Genomic DNA, 21,339 nt, shown 5'->3' with positions numbered 1-21,339 from the left:
CTGTCACTGTAAGCAAAAATGTTGTTCTTAATGTCACGATTAAGAGGAGCCAGATTATCAAAAAAATATAGGGCAGGACTTGGTTCTGTACATGGGATGTTGATTGGTTCTGAATATGAGCTTGCAGTCGCAAGGGACGAAGTTTAAGTGGATTAGTTCAGAGAATTCTGGCATATGTTACCAGAGAAAAGTCTGTTTTTTTCAAGATCATTCCAAAAATTTAGTTAAAAAAAATTAAACATATGCATGGATTAATCATTCACACTAACATCACTAACATGACTTTCATTTCATTTTGACTCACGTAAAAATAAAAAAATATTCCAAAAAAGATGCAAATTTTATTTTTGCCACTAGCCCGTAGCAGCTGACAGTAGTGCTGGTCTCATAGGTGATCTTTTGTGCTTCAGTGATTATTAAATTCCACCTTGCAAATGTCCCATCCAAATTGTATTCATAAATAAATTAGCCATTAAGGTCTTTCTCTATCATTTACTGCTAAACGAGAGTCTGGTAGTCTGGGCCCTGTTATTTCAACCAGCCACACGGAACAGAATGAAACCGTTTTAACGTCAAAATAGGTAAATAAATTAAACCTGTTGCTTTAAAGTAAAAATCATTTAACCAAGGAAATTTCAAAAGATAAAATAGGCATCTTTAATCATATTACCAAAATTTGTTTTGGTAACAGAATTATGTGCTCTGATAATCACTATTTGACTTTAACTTGACTGTTTAGAAATGAGAATGTTTTTTTTTCAGTTTGTTAATATAATACAATTGGTATAAATGAAGTATAACATCATTTTGCTTGTGTGACATTGTTTAAAAGTGATAGTTCACCCAAAAATGAAAATTCTGTCATTCATTACTCATCCTCATTTCGTTCCAAACCCATAAGACCTTCATTCATCTTTAAAGCACAAATTAAGATATTTTTGATGAAATCCGAGAGCTTTTGACCCTGCATAGACAGCAATGCAACTGACACATTCAAGGCCCAGAAAGGTAGTAAGGATTTGAAAAAGTTTGTTTCTCTGTGTGATTTCAGTGTGTGGATGGGGGCTCGGGGCTGGAGAGCTCCTCACTGAAGAGGGTAGCTGTGGTGGAGGACTTTTATGACATCATCTATGCCATGCACGTGGAGATCAGCTCTGACCCGGCCAAAGCACCCAAACATGCCGGACAGAAGAAAACGTATAAAGCGGTGAGTAAAACGAGGAACTTCTTTTTGATAGTCTCATGTTTATGGACTCATACAGTTCAGATTTAATACCCTGTGTGGCCCTTTTTGACCGCCTTTATCTGCCTGTCACCTAAAGTGTCCCTTTCTCTGTCAGCTTGATTTATTTCCTCTGTGACTCTTATGAACAGAAGCGAGCAGCTCCTGCTGTGTGTTGTGCTGGTGTGATTTGTAGCAATCACTGGCCTCTGTGAATTTTGGGTGAATCTGTCAGAATACACAACATTAGCCAATAAATAGAAGCTAGAGGCTATGTAGGACTCTGTTTATTTCAACAATTTTCCCCTTTCTATATTTCTGCAATCTCATTCTGTTTGCTTTTGTGTAGCTTTTTTTTCTTTCTATATTCTTTTATTTTTTTATTTTTTTTGCATTTATGTGTATTCTCTTTCTTTCTTTCTTTCTTTCTTTCTTTCTTTTCTTTCTTTCTTTCTTTCTTTTATCTTTTTTATTAATTTCTTGATGCATTTCTGCATTTTCTTTTTCTTTCTTTCTTTCTTTCTTTCTTTCTTTCTTTTATCTTTTTTATTAATTTCTTGATGCATTTCTGCATTTTCTTTCTTTCTTTCTTTCTGCATTTCTTTCTTTCTTTCTTTTTCTTTCTTTCTTTTCTTTCTGCATTTCTTTCTGCATTTCTGTTGGCATTTCTTTCTTTGTGCACTTCTTTCTTTTTTCTTTCTATCTTTCTTTCTTTTTTTTTCTTTCTTCCTTTTTCTTTCTCTTTTCTTTTTTTATTAATTTCTTGATCTATTTCTGTATTTTCTTTATTTCGTTCTTTCTTTTTGCGTATATTTCTTTCTTTATGCATTTCTTTCTCTTCATTTTTATGCATTTAATTCTTTCTTTATGCACTTCTGTTCTTTATGCATTTCTTTCTTTTTATATCCATTTTTTGATGTATTAATGCATTCTTTCTTTCTTTCTGCATTTCTTTCTTTCTGTTTTTTGTTATTAATTTCTTGATGGATATCTTTCTTTTTTCTTTCTTTCTTTCTGCATTTCTTTCATTCTTTCTTTTTGCATTTCTTTCTTTCTGCATTTCTTTCTCTATTTTAATGCATCTAATTATTTCTTTATGCATTTCTTTCTTTCTATATGCATTTCTTGAAGTATTTATGCATTCTTTCCTTTTTCTTTTTTAAGCATTTAATTCTTTATGCACTTCCTTTCTTTATGCATTCTTTCTCTTTTTATGCATTTCTTGATGTATTTAGCATTCTTTCTTTTTTTCTTTCTTTTTTCTTTGTCATTCTTTCTTTCTCTTCTTTCTTTCTTGATGTTTCTTTTTTCTTTCTTTATGCTTTTCTTGATGTGTTTCTTCATTCTTTATGCATTTCTTTCGTTTTTCATTTTCTTTCTTTCTGTCTTTCTTTCTGCATTTCTTTTTGTTTTTCTTCTTTCTTTCTTTCTTCGCATTTCTTTTTCTTTCTTTATGCATTTCTTTCTTTCTTTATGCTGTTCATTGTGCATTTCTTTCTCTTTATTTTTATGCATTTAATTCTTTCTTTATACATTTCTTTATTTCTTTATGCATTTCTTTCTTTGTGCTTTTCTTCCTTTCTTTATGCAATTTTTGATGTATTTATGCTTTCTTTCCTTCTTTCTTTCTTTCTTTCTTTTCTTTTCCTTTCTTTTCTCTTTATTTAATTTCTTCATTTCTTTCTATATTTGTCTATATATCTATATTTCTATATATTCCTAATTTTTTTCTTATGTTCTAATGGTTTTGCATGTAATTTCTATTTCTCTATTTCTTTGAATTTCTTTTTCTTAATTGTGTATTTCTGCATTTTCCTACATGTTTACACTTTCTTTGTCTTTCTTTCTACATTTTTTTCTTTCTCTGCATTGTTGTAGGCAGAGATGAGGATCAGTTCATATTTAGAAGATATATTTAGGTCCGCAGTGAACATCTTTAGAACTCTGTATCACACATGTGCTGTCATGGAAACATGGGAAGTGAGAGTGACATGGGCTGCTCTCACCTGGTCTGGTGATTATACTGAGGTCCACAGGTCCAGTGCTGCTGCCCTCTTTTGGACAGATATAAAAGTGCATGTTTGCTCTCACATGCATTTACAGTTAGTATCCTGTAAATGCATAAATAATCTTGTTTTTGGTTTTGTTACATGAATAATTTTTGTGATTTTAAGTTTTATACACACACACACATATTGTGTCCTCCACACTGTTCCTTGTTCCTCTCGCACTTGACAGCTGTTGGTCTATGAGGGGAGGGCAGAGCAAAGCTTTTCCCTGGGCATCAGGATTTGTGTGCCTACTCCTCTTAGGATCTCCTGGAGGAATCAGGGTGCTGGAAAGGCGAAAGCTCAGGTTTTCTGGCTCTTGTATCACTGCTGCGGTGGGGTTTGTGTGTTTAGTTCAGCTTCTGCCTTCGTAATGCACACGCGTACATGCTATACCCTCCAGCTGTGGTTCCATGGCCGCCCATGCTTGTTTGTTAGAGCCTCATGGGAGATTAGAGAGACACGAGGGACTTTCAGTGTGGGGGTGCACTATCTCTATTTCTTTGTCCAGTTTCATGACAGAAAGGTGGAGGAGGGAGAAACTAAGCTGATGCGAAAAAAGAGGGTAAATGATAAAAAAATGTATAAGGTAAAGAGTTTTGAGAGGTTATAATGAAAAAAATGCTACTTTCAAATGCACTGTTCTCCAGCATGATTTGAATCTCATTGTATATGTGTGTGACAGACAAATGTTTTGACAAGGACAATTATGAGTACGCTCACACAGTAAATTATGTTATCCTTCATATAGACATACAGTAGAAAGTGACAGGGAGGTGTGTGTGTGTGTGTTTTGAGAGGGAGGTTCAGCTCTGTGAATGTAAAGACATCATTATGACAGTCTCTGAGGGATTATCAATCCTGGACTTGATGACAGTATTCTAATAAAACATCTACGCATTCACATGGTCTGTAAACTAATGATCTCTTCTGTTTGCTGTTACTGTCTTACTACAGCTCTCTTCTAAGAGTGGGAATAAATCATTGTTACTGTGCACCTCTGATAGATAAAAGGTGTCTTTATAATTAATGACTGGTTTATATGAATTTATCAACATTTCCCCCATATTTTGAATTTTAAAGTTAAAATAACAAGTATGACACTTTGACGTTTGTTTAATTCACCAACATTAAAGGAGAAGTTCACTTCCAGAACAAAATTTTACAGATAATGTACTCACCCCCTTGTCATCCAAGGTGTTCATGTCTTCTTCAGTCAATAAGAAATTGTTTTTTGAGGAAAACATTTCAGGGTTTCTCTCCATATAGTGGACTGCTATGGTGCCCCGAGTTTCAACTTCCAAAATGCAGTTTAAATGCAGCTTCAAAGGGCTCTAAACGATCCCAGCCGAGGAAGAAGGGTCTTATCTAGTGAAACAATTGGTCATTTTCTAAAGAAATTCACAAATTTATATACTTTTTAAGCTCAATTGCTTGTCTTGTCTAGCTCTGTGTGAACTCTGTATATTCCGGTTCAATACAGTTAGGGTAGGTCGAAAAACTCCCATCTCATTTCTTCTCCAACTTCAAAATCATCCTACATCGCTGCAAAAGTACCGACCCAGTGTTTAAAGAGTGAACATGCAAAGAAAATCAAATCACCTTTACAAAAAAGATAAAACAGCAATGTAGGACGATTTTGAAATTGGAGAAGAAAATGAGATGGGAGTTTTTCAACTGAAGAAAGAAAAACGATTGAAGAAAGAAAGACATGAATATCTTGGACGACAAGGGGGTGAGTAAATTATCTGCAAATTTTTGTTCTATTTTTCTGCTATTGAAATGAATGAATGAATGAAGGGTATACAAAAATGGAAAACAATTACTGATAGTGATTACTTGAGCACTGGCCAATCAACATTTAAGCATAAATTTAAAATCAATATTTTTAAAGGGATAGTTCACCCAGAAAATGAAAAATACCCTGTGATTTACTCACCCTTGGGGGTAACGCATTACAAGTAGCGCGGGTTAGGTAATATTATTACTTTTTCCAAGTAACTAGTAAAGTAACGCATTACTTTTTAATTGACAAGGAAATAAGTAACGCCAGTTACTTTCCCCCCATTTATTGATTAAAACTTCTCCTGTCTCCATGTTGAGAGAAATGGGGGGTAAGATGTTAGCTCTAGAATAAATGTGAACATGCATTAATTCATCTCACTCACAAAAAACAGATTCAGTATTCCTCAAAATGAATAAAAAACAGTGAAATTCAACTCAGAATATGACGCAAACCTACTAGAATTAAATATGTCAAATAATACAAATATTCTTTATGCATTTATTTCCCATTTTATTAACCGATGTCTTTGCTGCCTTCAATGATCCAATCCAACCATACTAATAAGCAAAAATTACTCAGGAAAATCTAACATTTGTTTTCTTTTTTTTTTTTTTTTTGCTGAAGGGTTGACATTTTTTTTTCTTCTGCAGTCTACTGTACAGACGTGAATTTACTTTTTTCAAAGCCTAATGCTTTTGGTGTGAAAAGGCTGTTACATTTGCCAAAATAGAACTTTTTATATTAAAAACAAATAAGTAAGCCCTGTCCAGATTTAAAAAGTAACACAAAGGTAAAGTAACGCATTACTTTCCATAAAAAGTAACTAAGTAACGTAATTAGTTATTTTTTAGGGAGTAACTCAATATTGTAATGCATTACTCTTAAAAGTAACTTTCCCCAACACTGATCCTAGGTGTATATGACTTTCTTCTTTCAGACGAATACAATCAGAATTATATTAAAAAAATGTCCTGGCTGTTGAGATTTTAAAGTCCAATAAAGTGCATCCATCCATCATAAATATACTCCACAGCAGATGATTTAGGATGTAAATGTAACATAAGCTCCGGTAAGAAGTGACGAAGTGACGACGATAAGTACAAAATGAGGATTTTTAAAGAAAAATGTCTAGTTTTCTTTTGCTGTAAACAACACTTGGTTTTCTTGAGACTAGCATATTCTCACCGGAGCTTACACTACACCTACATCCTACATCATCCGCTGAAACGCCACTCTCTTGTGAATGTGCGTACGACAGTTAGCGAAGCTAGAGATTATGGTTTATAAAGTTTTAAATAAGGATATTTTTCTTACACATTTTCTTCTGATTCAGAAGGCCTTTATTAACCCCTGGAGTCATGTGGAGTACTTTTTATGATGGATGAACACCCATTCACTGCCGTTATAAATCTTGGAAGAGCCAGAACATTTTTTTAATGTAACACTAATTGTATTCATCTGAAAGTAGAAAATCATATACACCTAGGATGGCTTGAGGGTGAGTAAATCATGGGGTAATTGTCAATTTTGGCGTACATATCAAGTAATAGCATCTGCACAAGATGATTACTTGTGCACAACCCTTGTAAACCCTTATTCAGAGAAGAAATAAATAGTTTAATGGATTTATTTCTTTTTGCATTTTTTTCCCCACATTATCCTCTTTCCTCTTTCACTTTTTTGTTAAATGTTGCTATCATATCTTATATAAAAAACATTAAGCCATATATTAAGCACAAAAGCTTTGCCACTACTGAGTGTGAATTCTCATACACTCAGAGTTTGTAGGATCAGTGATTCTAAAAGATCCCTAAGTGAAGTTTAATATGGTGTGTTTTTGTGTTTCAGATAGCGGAGACGTATGCATTCCTGCCCAGAGAGGCGGTGACCCGTTTCTTGATGAGCTGTGGAGAATGTCAGAAGAGGATGCACATCAGCCCCAGCGGAGCAGAGTTCAAAGGTATCACAAAACCACATACACGTACCAACCTGGATTACTTTTAAGACTTTAGTATTAGCTCCAAAGGCAGAACGTCTCTGACTCAGGCTAGAAAGCATTAATTCCCGTACATTTATGCATATTCAAACCCATAATGCTTCATTGGATAACTCATTGTCTTTGTTAAGAAACCCCCCTCTCATCTCTTTTGTCCCCTGCCCACCCTGTAACGAGCTCCCCCCGTTGCGCCAGCCTGAAGCTAATGAAACCCCCTCTGGCCACACCTCCTCCCACACACACACACACACACTCGTCCCAACACCCTCTGATTAGGCTGTAGTCACATGAGTGTCCTGCTAGCCTCCCTACACACTGCAATTAGCCCAATTACAGGCCTTTTAACAAAGAAAATGCCTCTGAAACCAGATTATTTCTACTGAGAGAGAGAGAGGGATTGTGGGTGGAATCCACTGGGGGAGGAATTTGATTGGGAAATTTTCACTAGGACAAAAAACAAAAATGGATAAAACTCTGTTTTGGTGATAAAACTGCAATCCGGGTTAGTCTAGAAGCACTGCCCATAAGGCGTCCCGCTTGCTGGGATAAACAGATAGGCAACACCTCCCAGGCCTGAACTGTCAAAGCGTTGTGTCAACGTTGGGGCTTAGGTTGGGTGTTGCTCATAAAGAGAGCAGCTAATTGGCTTCTTGCCCATGGGGGTGCGCAGACCTCCCTCCCCTCCAGCCGGCCGTATGAAAGTTCAGTGCTGAATTATTCAGAGTAATTAATTACTGTACACTCGCTCTGTCTTTAATTGACACTCAGGCTGTGGTTGATATCGGCTCTTTTATCCACATATCTGCTGTTGCTGCCGTGTGGCTTTATGTGCAATTTATATATAGATGCAGAAGAAGTGATATTAGTAGCACATGTTGAGGATGTGGTAAATTCATGTCAACACACCTTTTTCCCTAACACTTTCTTTAGCTGACAAATGCACAGCGTAATGACTAAATATAAGCTAATTATTGTTTTTCTTTTACCTCCTCAACATCCTCTTGCTATGTTCTTTAATTAAAATAAGGATAATTTAAATGAGAATGTTTCAATGCAAGTATAATTTGATATGTATTATTGAGGGTTTTTTTTTTGTTTGAGTGTGGATGCTAGATGTCTAGCAGCTCCTTATGAACAAGAAGTGCACTTATTTGTATTAAATTTACTTAGAAAAATGATTAAAATGTACTGTAGATAATGTAATATTATTGAAATTAAAAACCTCTGAGGTGTATTTACAGGCAGCGTTTCTTTGAGGCAACCCATCTTCCAGCTTCCAGAATGCAGGACTGAACTTGGCGAGTGGATTCTGACACACGAAACGCCTCTGATTGGCCATTGTGTTCCAGGAATCAACAAATATGGCTGTGATTGGCTATGATGTTCAACACTTCAAAAACAGAGCGCAAACACAAATACACGCTGGATTTTGCTGTTGCCGTTTACTTTCGTTTAGTTGTTTATGTTTATTTAGTTATTAAAGGTTGCCGGTTCCTGCTTCTATCATCCCTGAATCTTGAACTTTGTTACATACATATATACAATTTCCTCAAATCATCCTGGCGACCCATTTTTTAAGACCCAGGGTTTGAAAACCACTGCTTAAAGGGATAGTTCACCCAAAAAATGAAAATTCTGTCAGTAATTACTCAACCCAATGTCATTAACAACCCGTAAGACCTTCCTTTATCTCCAGAACACAAATTAAGATATTTTTTTGATGGAATCCAAGAGCTTTCTGACCCTGCATAGACAACAATGCAACTGGCATGTTATAGGCCAAGAAAGGTAGTAAGGACATCCTTAAAATAGTTCATGTGACATCAGTGGTTCAACCGTAATCTTAAGCTACAAGAATACTTTTTCTGTTTTTTTTTTTTTTTGTTTGTTTGTTTTTTTTTATCAAAGTACATTTAAATAATTGTGTTTTTAATAATCTTTTGTCATGCTTTAATGAAATATGCTTATTTTGATAATGTTGACTAACGTACTAAAACAGATTAAAGTGCTTAATTATAATTAATATTAAATGTAAAGATAATTATGGTACTAAATTGTAACTTCATAAACAAATATTTACAAAATAATTACAAATATGTTTAAAATTAATGGCATACAAGTTTCATTTGAAATTGTATTAAAGTTACCACGTTTTGCCATGCTTCAAAGAAGTAATTATTGGATTATGTAAAGATATATGAAGTCCTACTTATAGAGTTCATCCAGAAATGAAAACTGTGTCATTGATTACTCACCCTCATGTTGTTCCAAATCCAGAAGAGCTTTATCTTTGTGTTTTTAAATTCATAACTCAAATTATTAGATATTTTTAATGAAATCCGAGAGCTTTCTGACCCTGCATAGACACCAACGCAACTGACACGTTTAAGGCTCAGAAAGGTAGTAAGGACATCGTTAAAATAGTCCATGTGACATCAGTGGCTCATAATTTTATGAAGCTATGAGACATTTTGTGTGCGAAGAAAACAAAAATAACGACTTTGTTCAACAATTTCTTCTCTTCTGTGTCAGTTTTTGACGCACGTTCACGAGAAAACCATGACTAATTTAATAAAGGCCCCAGAAAGGGCCATGTAGTTGTGTTGCTGTCTATGCAGGGTCAGAAAGCTCTTGTATTTCACCAAAAATATCTTAATTTGTGTTCAGAGGATGAGGATGAGGATGAGTATTTGATGACAGAATTTTCAGTTCTGGGTGAAGCAACCCTTTAAAGTTGGTCAAAATTCACTCTAACGTTTGCCTAACTGCCTTTGATATAAATTTAAACTACAATACATTTTCATTTAATTATAAATAACATGCTGTTAAGTGTTTGAAAACATTACATTGTTCACACTTGATTATATTCTTTTAAATTTAAATTATATTATCTCCATAGTAAGAACTCTTTTTAAAAGTATGCTTTAGTTTTTTTCCTAAAGGGTTGTGCTAAATATTAGCTTCAGTAATGGTTTTAGCAGTGTTTATCTAGTTCCTGAATATTTTTTTTTTTTAGTTTGTTGTGGTAAATCCATGTGAAATGAGAAAATGAGGGTGATCAATACACAGCACACAGCTCATCCATTACTCTGTGTGTATGTGTGCGTGAGATTATCAGCAGGTAATGGCTTGCTTCATGGCTCTTTTAACTCAAAGCTGATAAAATCCATAAATGAGAAGGCTGTTATATGACTGAAATGCTTCCATGTTTACAAATTCTAAGGGAGATTGTTGGGAAATCCTTATGTTATAGACCTTCTTCAGGAAACTCAGGAGTATGTGTAAGTGCCCTTAAAGGGATAGTTCACTCAAAAATGAAAATTATGTTATTGATTACTCACCCTCATGTCACTGCAAACCAGTAAGACTTTTGTGCATCTTTGAAAAACAAATTAAGATATATTTGATGAAATCTGAAAGCTTTCTGACCCTGCATAGACAGCAACACTGCTGACATGTTCAAAGCTCAGAAAAGTAGTAAGGACATTTTTAAAATAGTCCATGTGACATCAGTGGTTCAACCTTAATGTTATGAAGCTACTAGAATTTTTTTGTGCACAAAGAAAACAAAAATAACGACGAATTCAACAAATTCTTCTCTATATTAATGATGTCCTTAATACCTTTCTGTGTATTCAGGGTCAGAAAGCTCCCAGATTTCATCAAAAATATCTTAATTTGCGTTCTGAAGATGAACGAAGGTCTTAAGGGTTTGGAACGACGTGAGTGTGAGTAATTAATGACAGAATTTTCATTTCTGGGCGAACTATCTCTTGCATAAACACAGCTACACACACAGACACTAAACAAATCAGGCATAATTACTGTCAACGTCAGAAGCATTATCATCGTGATCTTCACACAAATATGCACAGTGGTTTTTCACAGGACATCATTACAGTGGCTTTGGATGCAAATATAACAGCTGTGGGCGGAGAATGGATTTAAATTTCTACACATTTTTCTATGCATATTAATGTAATTTGCATATGGATTTTTTATAATTAGGCCTTTGTTTGGCATTGTTAATCTGAGGCAGAAGTGCGCCTGATGAAAACACTGGGGCAGATACTGCCCTCTAGTGACAGTGTAGAGAAATAACATTTGTGACCCTGGACCACAAAACCAGTCTTATGTTGCACGGGTATATTTGTAGCAATACCCCAAAATACACTGAATGGGTCAAATTTATCGATTTTTCTTTTATGCCAAAAATCATTAGGATATTAAGTAAAGATCATGTTCCATGAAGGTATTTTGTAAATTTCCCAATGTAAATATATCAAAACTTAATTTTTGATTAATAATATGCATTGTTCAGAACTTTATTTGGACAACATTTAAGGTGATTTTCTCAATCTTTAGATTTTTTTGCACCATCAGATTCTAGATTTTCAAATAGTTGTATCTCAGCCAAATATTGTCCTATCATAACAAACCATACATCAGTGGAAAGCTTATTTATTCTGCCTTCAGATGGCGTATAAATCTCAATTTCGAGAAATTTACACTTACGACTGGTTATGTGGTCCAGGATTCACATTTACCGTTCTCTCACACTCGTTATATGAATCGCCGGTGTAACAGCATAATTGTTTAGTTTTCCTGTTGTGATAATTGTACTTGTATGGCCTAACTGTTATCAATCTCTCATGCTTTCTCAGAGAATAACCAACCAACTTCTCTGGCTCCCGAGCTCATAGACTACAACATGCCCCTCACGACAACCTACTTGAAACAGAAGAAACTACAGTGCATGAACAACAACGAGCAGGTACAACAGTCTTCTCTAATGTCGCTACATGTTTATTGAACGACATACATTCAGCGTGTAAACAGCCGAGTCTCGTTTCATTCCATCCAGATGGCACAGATATCATTGTGGGCGTTACTGACAGCAGGTGTTTTACTTCAGTTTGTACTTATTTATTTTTATTAGAAGGTAATGTCAGTGTTCACTATTTTTTAGCCCTGAGCTAGGTATTTATAACTCTGTCAGAATGTACTGCTTATGATACACAGTAACATGAACATTGGCACATAGGCCACCTGTGGGCGGGGTGGGTGGATGTGAGTTTGTGCGTTGTAGTATTTAGCAGGAGCGGCGGTTAGTTCAGTTCTAATTAACAAGTGTTCGGAGCAGCTGGCTAATTAGCTGAGGTGTGAGGAAACTGGTGAAGTGTCAATATAACGAAGAAAGGTGAAGCGTTCTTACAGTCACGTACAGTACATCGCAGTTTGTACACATACTGAAATGTGTTCAATTTATTGTTTGCTCCGTAGACACTTGCCTGCAATCGTCATTGTTAGTCTAAAGGCCCATTCAAGGACATTAACTATAAAGGTAACGTTTAAAAATCACTTTAATTCTATGAGAACAGTAGAATAACTATACTATAGTTATTCTACTGTTGAACTATACATAGTTCAGCTCCACTGAACATGGCTATGCTGTTCCCTCAACTAGTCTGGCAACTAACCTATACAGCAATAACCACTGTAAGGGTCATTCTATAATTAGGGGTGCATTTAGAATTTGACGGTGTGAAGAAAAAAGTTTTTCTGTTTCCCAAAAACCCAAACATGACCTTACATAGCTGCTTTGAAAATCTATATTGTATAAAATGCTACATAAAGGTGATCTGTAGAAATATGTGCATAAAATACCATCTATGTTTGCTACTGTCCACCGTGTTATCTTTACTTGGTAACACAGTTGACGGGTAACTTAGTTGACGTTTTTAGTTTTTTGGGTGTATAGTCAACATGGAAGCCTAGAAATACTGAGCATATGGTATGTTTAGAAACACATTTTCATAAACAAAACATTTTTAGTTAAATTGTCTTGTTAAAATTTGCAGCAATAATACTTGTGTAACACTGTTGACGGTCAATTAATCCACTCTTAACACAGGTTTGCTAGTTTACCCAATATTAGGGGAAAGAGAGAGAACATAATTTCTAGTGTTTCAGAGGAAATATCATCATACTGTGCAAATTATGCGAGAATAGGACAAACCATTCCTTTTGTTGGGGGGGGATGGGGGGGTTCTAGTGGGTAATTTAGTTGACAATGGTTTTTCTGACACCAGTAAAACAAATTATATCACAATAAACACTTATTTTTGAAGCACACACCAACAGGTTTTGATAACCTAATCTAACTGCTGAATTTAAAACTATGAAATATGTCATTTATATTTGAGGTAATTTTCATGCTTAAATGCAGAGTAGAATGAGCAACTTTACAAAATCAGACAGCTGAATACCAGGCTTGTATGTAATATGAACATCATTTTTGAACAAAAAGATATGGCTTTTTCAAAATATAATAGCGTGATTGGGAAAAATATAATTGCGTACTAGAAAATTAAGCATTGGGGCTTTATATTGATGAAAATATATTTAAAATATACTTCATGGACATGAGATGTAATTATAGAATGACCCAGAAACCAGTCAGGACCAGAGTTTATACTGGATTTTTCGATTGCTGGATTTCAGTACACATAAATATCTCTTTAAACTGCAAATTGTGGTTCCATTATCCTGTAATTCTGATTCCAAATGCAAGACATGACATGCCGCAGTGCGATTTCATTATTATAGTATCTGCCTGTGCGCTGCTGTTGTTTGCTTTCTATACTGTGAAATTCTTTCAGGAGTCTCTTATATGAAATATCCTAATATAAAAGCTTATGATGCTCAGGAATCTATGTTTTGAATCCATATCTTGTTTTCATGCATCACTGTATTCACTCTTTGTGTGAAAGGATTCGCTTTGAGAAAATTGTAGGGAGCAGACAGGAAGTGGGTGTGAAATGTCCTACCGCAGTTTTGGTCTCTTTGGGTGGGGCTTGACAGGAGAAGCAGGCAGATGAGATAGAAGTGCAAGAGCCACTATCAATAAAAATATTGTACAGTTCTGTATCATATTACCTTTTTTAAGCATTATAGCTACATATGCAATGTTTTTGGTAACTATTAGATATTAGATTTTATAACATAACATTACCGTAGACAGCAATGAAACTAGCTTTAAATGGTATCTTGTCATTTAAACAGGAGATTTGGGCCTGTCCCACCTCAAAGGTTGGCCTTCTTAACTGTGTCCAATAATTAAAACCTATGTAATTTTGTCATGATTTAGTTTTATAAAAAAATTAAATCTTGAATTTATGCGAAATATATGCTACCAGTCAAAAGTTTTTAATGTTTTTTTTTTAATTCTTTTCTGCTCACCAAGCCTGCATTTATTTGATCCGAAATACAGCAAAAACAGTAATATTGTGAAATATTTTTACTATTTAAAATAACTGCTTTCTTCTTGAATATATTTTAAAATGTAGTTTATTCATGTGGTCAAAGCAACATTTTCAGAATCATTACTTTAACATAATCCTTCAAAAATCATTCAAATATACTGATTTGCTTTTTAAAAAACATTCATTATTATTATTATCATCATCATCAATATTTAAACAGTTGAGTGCATTTTTTAATTTTAATCGGCTGTTTTCAACATAATAATAATATTAAAAAAAACATGTTTTTTTGAGGAGCAATTCAGAATATTGATCATGTGACTGGAGTAATGATGCTAAAAATTCAGCTTTAAAATCACAGAAATAAATTATTTTTAAATATTTTCAGATAGAAACCAGTTATTTTAAATAGTAAAAATGTGTATTTATTTAATAAATGCAGGCTTGGTGAGTGGAAGAGACTTAAAAAAAAAACATTAAAAATCTTACTGTTCAAAAACTTTTGACTGGTAGTGTAATTTTATAAATAACTACATGTGACAACTACAATAACTACAAAGTATTTAGTCCCAAACTAACTGGCCTCTACCAAGTTACAGCTTAATTTAGGCAAAATTTGCATTTGATTTTTATTTCATTTTTTTATTTCATTTTCAAATAACATTTACGCATTTTTAGAATGAAAATATATAAATAACAATATTAACTGTAAAAATTTTAAACGTCATTCGAAAAGAATGTACATCAAAAGTTTGTGGTTGGTAAGATTTTTTTAATCTTTCCAAAGGAAAGTCTCTTCTGCTCACCAAGGCTGTGTTTATTTGATCAAAATTACAGTAAATACAATAAAATTGTTTCTACAATGTAAAATAACTGTTTTCTATTTTAGTATATTTGAAAATGTAATTTATTCCTGTGATGCAATGCTGAATTTTCAGCATCATTACATCAGTCTTCAGTGTCACATGATCCTTCAGAAATCATTATAATATGCTGATTTGCTGCTCAAGAAACATTTATTATTATTATCAAAGTTGAAAACAGTTGTGCTGCTTAATATTTCAGTGATATTAAATATAACTTTCCATAATATTAAACCGTGATACATGTTTTTCAAAAGAGAAGCATTTATTTAAAATGGAAATCTTTCTCTTTTTAATCAATTTAATGTGTGTTTGCTGTATAAACATATTCATTTCTTTAAAAAAACCTTAATTCCAATAATTAGTAGTGTAAAATGAAACATTTCCTAACATTTGAAGCTGACCACAAGGGTTAATTTCCACCTTTCATTGTTAAAACTCCTATTTTGTACCCTATTTGCAGAAAGTACCAAAGGCAGATGAAGAAAGGCAGAGTAAGAAATGGAGACTAAATGCTGAGATACAGAAATGGTAAAAGAAAAGAGAGAAAGCAGAGAAGTGCACAAATAGGCAGAATAATTAACAAAGAGGGCCTCGGATGAGCATCGGAGTGAGAGGAGAGGAGCAGAGGATGTGGCGAGGAGGCTGGTCGGCCCTGCAGGACGCGTGTGTCCAGCTCAATTCAATAAAGAAGGAAATTAGCAGCATCCTTCCTGCAGGCTGCAGACTCCCGGCTCTCAGAGGGGGGGATGGAGGAGATTAAGGAGAGGGGGAATGTTCATTATCGTTTATGGCCTTTTTTTTCGCCATTTGCTGTATCTCCTCTTCAGGAAACTCATTTCATTCTCTCTCCTCCTTTAGCTCTTCCTCCCTCCCTCTCTCTTTTTCTCTCTCTCTGGGGAAAGGTGTGAGATTCTCAAATATTCTAGCAAATTAGGCCTGCTGTAGTCACATAGAAAATAGGTGCTAGATTTTATTCCATCTGCTGTATATTCGTACTGGCATTAAAGGAGAAGTTCACTTCCAGAACAAACATTTACAGATAATGTATTCACCCCGTTGTCATCCAAGATGTTCATGCCTTTCTTTTTCAGTCGTAAAGAAATTATGTTTTTTAAAGAGGGTGTAGGATGATTTTAAAGTTGGAGGAAAAAATGAGATGGGAGTTTTTCGACATAACTGCATTGACCCACAGAGTACGCATCTGCATGGCAGAGCTGGAGAAGACAAGCATTTGAGGTTAAAAAGTATATACATTTTCATTTTTTTTTTAGAAAATGACCAATTCGTTTCAGTAGATAAAACCCTTATTCCTCGTCTGGGAACATTTAAAGCCCTTTAAAGCTGCACTGAAACTGCATTTTGGACGTTCAAACTCACAGGCACCATTGAAGTCCACTACATGGAGATAATTCCTAAAATGTTTTCCTCAAAAAACATAATTTCTTTACGACTGAATAAAAAAGGCATGAACATCTTAGATGACAACAGGGTGAGTACATCATCTGTAAATTTTTGTTCTGGAAGTGAACTAATCCTTTAAATGGATAGTAAGTGTTAAAATTAAGAGTGTCACTACTGAATTTAATATGGCAGAGGTGCCAAGTCTAGCAGTGTGAGTGAATGTGTCCTTGTTGTTATAAAAGCTGTATTGTGCCATTTTGTCTGTAGGTGGCAGATTTACCAAACAATTCATTCTGCTAACTAACAACCCAACTAGCTGCACAAAGTTGCTTTGTAATCTTTTGGTGGTTTATTCCAGATCCAAAAGCCTTAAGGATATTTGTTACATTTACAGATTATTTTATTCTATTTTGTTCTTTTTTTGATTTCATATTGCTACCTAATGGAAATGATTATTAAGCATGCATTCATGTCTTATAAAGACTGTACCTCATCTCACAATCACACAGTTCACACAGTTTGTAAACTGTCCTAAAAAACATTGTCGTCTTGCATTGCTGTTATTAATCTATTTCCTAAAGTCAGTCTATATATATACATGTAACATGGAGTTTTGCTTGTATGTGGCGTTTGCATTATGAGCCAGAATTGTATTTTCCAATTCCTTTGAATGTATGTGCTTCTCCTGAGGGCTCCATTAGTGACTCATAAATCAAAGTGTGTGTATGTGTATGTTCATGCACTTAGATGTTTCCTGCGTAATTGAGACAGTATCAGGATGGAGAGTTTACTGTATTGATGTACTGGAATAGAAAAAACTAGGCTGATTCCTAGCTGATGTTTTATCATAGGCCTTCAGTATGCTGAGACGGGCATATGGAATTAATCTACAATTATTTGACGACTTTTATTAAACTAAAAACATGATTGCATGCTTTAGCAAACATTACACGAATATGGATTTGTAGAACAAATGTTGCATTTACAGTAGGGGGAAGATGGAGGCAGAAAGAGAGGGGAGGGGATGTGAACTGCTCTAAAGTGGTTTTGGCGATTCTGTACCTCACTGTACAGTACTTATAGCAGGGGCGTGACGTCAGCGTGCGCGGCCCCGCCTCCATCTTCAGGGCTGGTTGCTGGAGAGAGTCGCACGAAAGGCTCTAGCGACCGCAGCAATATTGTTGCAATATTAAACGGATAGAGAGTGGAGAGGAGAGGGGCTCTGCAACCAGGGGGGACCTTAGAAGAATATTATAAACAAATTGCGTCCACCAGTGAAGGTAAGGATTCAATTAAGCTGGCATGAATTCATTATATCAAATAGAAGGTTATTATAAATTTCCCCTCAGGAGAAAACGGCGTCTTTTGAGTAACGGTAGTGCTGCAAAGAGCGTATGAGAAGGTTGTTATGTTTATTTATTTTCCAGTTAGGAGTTATGTGCAGCTACATTTAAAGTTGAACAGTTAAAACGACATTGCCGTTGTTTACCGTGGCGTTTAACCTGTACAAACACGCGACGCGTTTGCCGGTCAAGTTGAACAGTGTATTCCTGACGGAACGAAGTCGTGTTATTTTAACGTAACGTTAGGCTATTTAGTGCGTCGCATTTGCGAAACCTTGGCAACAGGATAGCGTCCATTTAGGTTGTTATCATCAGTCAGCATTTCTTTCTGAAGTATTCCAGTCGTGGTTGTCATATGTTGATAAATATGCGCTTTACACGCTTGATGTATTATTGATAATACATGCATGCTGACAGCAACGTGTTATTACTTTTTTGCTTGTTTAGTTTGTGCTTTTTCCTTAGCAGCTTGAGTATAAACACAGCAGAAATATGTGCAGGACTGCACTTGGGTTTATTTAAGGTCCTCTGCTTGCTAATGCATGTAAGATCTGTATAAAGAAAGAAAAAATAAATTTACATGCAAATAGCATTAAAATCAACAACGTGTAGGTGTGTATGAGACCTATGTGTTGAGGTTTGGAGTGGTTTGATTAATCAGTGTGGCCCTTAATCTCTGTTTGAACTTGTTTAAAGATCATGACATTATTGTAGATATATAAAAATATGAATTATAGAGTTATGAATTGATGATATAGTATGACGAGTCATATTTAGGCAGCTTATGTGAAGAAATGCATGATTGAAGTATGTTAAGTGTATAGTCCAGATATTAAAGTTTTTTTTTTTTTTTTTTTTTTTTTTTTTTGAAAGGGTAAGGATTTTTCCAAACAACATTTTATTAATTATAAATATATGGATAAATAAGTCAGTATTTTTCACATGACTTTTGCTGAATGATGATAAACTTACGTTTATACAGTATATGGTATATACATAGGTTTTTTATATTATGTGCTTATACAATATGTGCTGTTGTAGCAGGATATTATTAAATAATTAACCTTTTAACGGTCACTGCACCTCAAAAATCGACATTATAACAGGAGTCTTTTTCTGTTGCCTTTTCCCTATCATGTTTTAGAAATTATCATAAATTATATGTCTATTAAAAGCTTAAATGTTCAAAATTCATCCTTTGAAACCCTTTTTAAAATCTGATATTGCATTACCATGAAAGTGGTACCTCAAAATCATATTAGAAAATGTATTTGTTCATGAATTATAACAATTTAAGTTTGGATAGTGCACTTTCACATCACATCTACGTTTAAAAATGGGGGTGACAGTTAAAGAGTTAGACTATTTTTATTTGATAGCGATAGATTTTTAAATGTGTCCAGTACGTGACTTGAAACAATTTGTTGTGGGTTTTATCCAGATCTTGCAAAGCTGGTTTTGCAGGCTGTCCTTACTGTATGTTGCATGAAGGCCTGAAATCAGAGAACAGCATATTTGCTTACAAATCTTACAAAGTGCTTTTTGTATCATTAAGATAAATACGTTTCAGAGATTGCTGCGTTTGCTTTCGTAGCTTGTGTTTTGATGTCCCTGTTGGGTTTGTACAGCCATTTGTTCTTGCCCCACTGCAGATGACACTTATTAGCTTCCAGTCAGCATTAAAGTCAAGATAACATAAAAGGTATTTATTTTTTTAATAAACATTCGCCCCCTATTGTTCACAGAGACAGAAAAAATATTGCAAAAAACAAAAGTGTGTGTGAATTATGTTTTGTGCAATTAATAGACAGCTCAGCAGTTATTGCGGAGTTGTTTCTGTCTCTGCTGCTCTTCTGTGCCTCCGGCAGGTGGTTTTGTAGACTGATGTGGGCGTTTAAGAACCGAAGAAATGTGACACTGAGTCAAATGCCAAAATTCACATTTATTCCTCCATCTTTTTAACATTTTCTAATCCTCGTCCTGTGACTCTCTGCGTCTTTTTCCACATCACTCCATTTTTAGCAATGACACACTACCCCATTTTTTTTCCCTATATACACACGCACATTTCACGTGGCTTATCATGTCTCTTTCTGTTATTTAAGTTTAATGGCTATGCAAATTAAAAGCAGAGAGGGTTGATGAAGGGTTAAAGGCTTTAAAACTGCCTTTATCATCCTCTGCCTTCTGCCAGAGCTTCACAAGGATAAAGCCTACCAAAATAAAATCACTTTTTCTGACCCCCACGTCAGCCTGTCCAGCAGAAGGGAAGCTCCATGAGCCATAATCCCTCCCTAAAGCCAAGCTGTTCGGGCTGCGAGGATCTCCCTCGCTCCTTCTCTCCCTCCCCCATGTGCACTAGCCATTTAAATAGTCGAACTCATCCTCTCCCATCCCTTTTTTTCCTGCTCCCTTCCGCTGTCTCTCTCCCCTTCTGTCCTTTCTCAGCCCTGGTTCTCTGAATCTATTGTTCTTTGTATTGTCCCTGTGGTATTCCTGTGACTGTCTCTTTGCTCCTTCATTCTCTGAGAGGGTCTGTACCATCCTCTGCTCTTCTCCAGCCATTACAAGACGCATCAAAATTCCCATCTGGAGCCTTGAGATGCGTCTCTTTTTCAGCGCCACTGTTTCAGTGTCCCACGGGTCTGTACAGCCACTTGTTCTAGCTTCACCGCAGATGGGACGTGCCGTATCTTAAAGTCAACATGAAATTAAAATTGACACTATTTACTTTCCTAATAAGCAAATGTTTGTCTTTGGAATTGGTAAACCACCTTTTCAGTATTTTTTTTTTTTTTTTTTTTTTTTAATTAATACTTTTGGTTTAGAAAGGATGCATTAAATTGACCAAAGTGACAGTAAATACATGTATAATGTTACAAAAGATTTTTTTTTCAAATAAATGCTATGAATGCTTTTGAACTTTCTATAAAAATTAATCATGGTTTTCCACAAAAATGTTAAGCATCAAAAACTGTATTAAACATTGATAATAATAAGAAATGTTTCTTGAGCACCATTAGAATGATTTCTGAAGGATCGTGTGTATAATATTTTAAATTGTAATAATATTTACTACACTATATTGCAATAATTACTGTTTTTACTGTTATTCATCAGATAAATGCAGCCTTTAGTGAGCTTAAAGGACTCAAAAACTTTAAAAAAAAATTTATTTACCCCAAACTTTTTAACATTGTATATACATAGTGACAGTTTTTCACTTTCCAATCAATTCTTGATGGACAAATCATGTCCTGTCCAATTTTCCGTGTTCTTTTGGAATATCCTGAATATCCAGAAATATGTCATCCAGAATAAAATGTTTTAAAAATAATGTCTTGTTGGAGCTATTTGAGGTTTGAGGTTGTTTTTAAATGAATGCAGTCCTATTTCAGTACTGCACACTACT

General features: G+C 34.8%; 1 protein-coding gene across 5 annotated transcripts in view; it reads left to right on the top strand.

Annotated features, from left to right (window-relative positions):
- The window catches only part of nol4lb (nucleolar protein 4-like b), a 136,003-nt gene that overhangs the window by 28,432 nt on the left and 86,232 nt on the right, over positions 1-21,339 (top strand). For all 5 annotated transcript variants that reach the window (XM_051095851.1, XM_051095852.1, XM_051095853.1 and 2 more), the window contains 3 exons: positions 1,052-1,207; positions 6,905-7,016; positions 11,717-11,826. In XM_051095851.1, coding sequence (XP_050951808.1) covers positions 1,052-1,207; positions 6,905-7,016; positions 11,717-11,826 — 378 coding nt within the window. The remainder of the gene's footprint in view (positions 1-1,051; positions 1,208-6,904; positions 7,017-11,716; positions 11,827-21,339) is intronic.

Source organism: Labeo rohita, chromosome 23 (genome assembly GCF_022985175.1).
Source record: "Labeo rohita strain BAU-BD-2019 chromosome 23, IGBB_LRoh.1.0, whole genome shotgun sequence".
NCBI classification, from domain to species: domain Eukaryota; kingdom Metazoa; phylum Chordata; class Actinopteri; order Cypriniformes; family Cyprinidae; genus Labeo; species Labeo rohita.
This window is presented reverse-complemented; position numbering and strand designations above follow the sequence as displayed.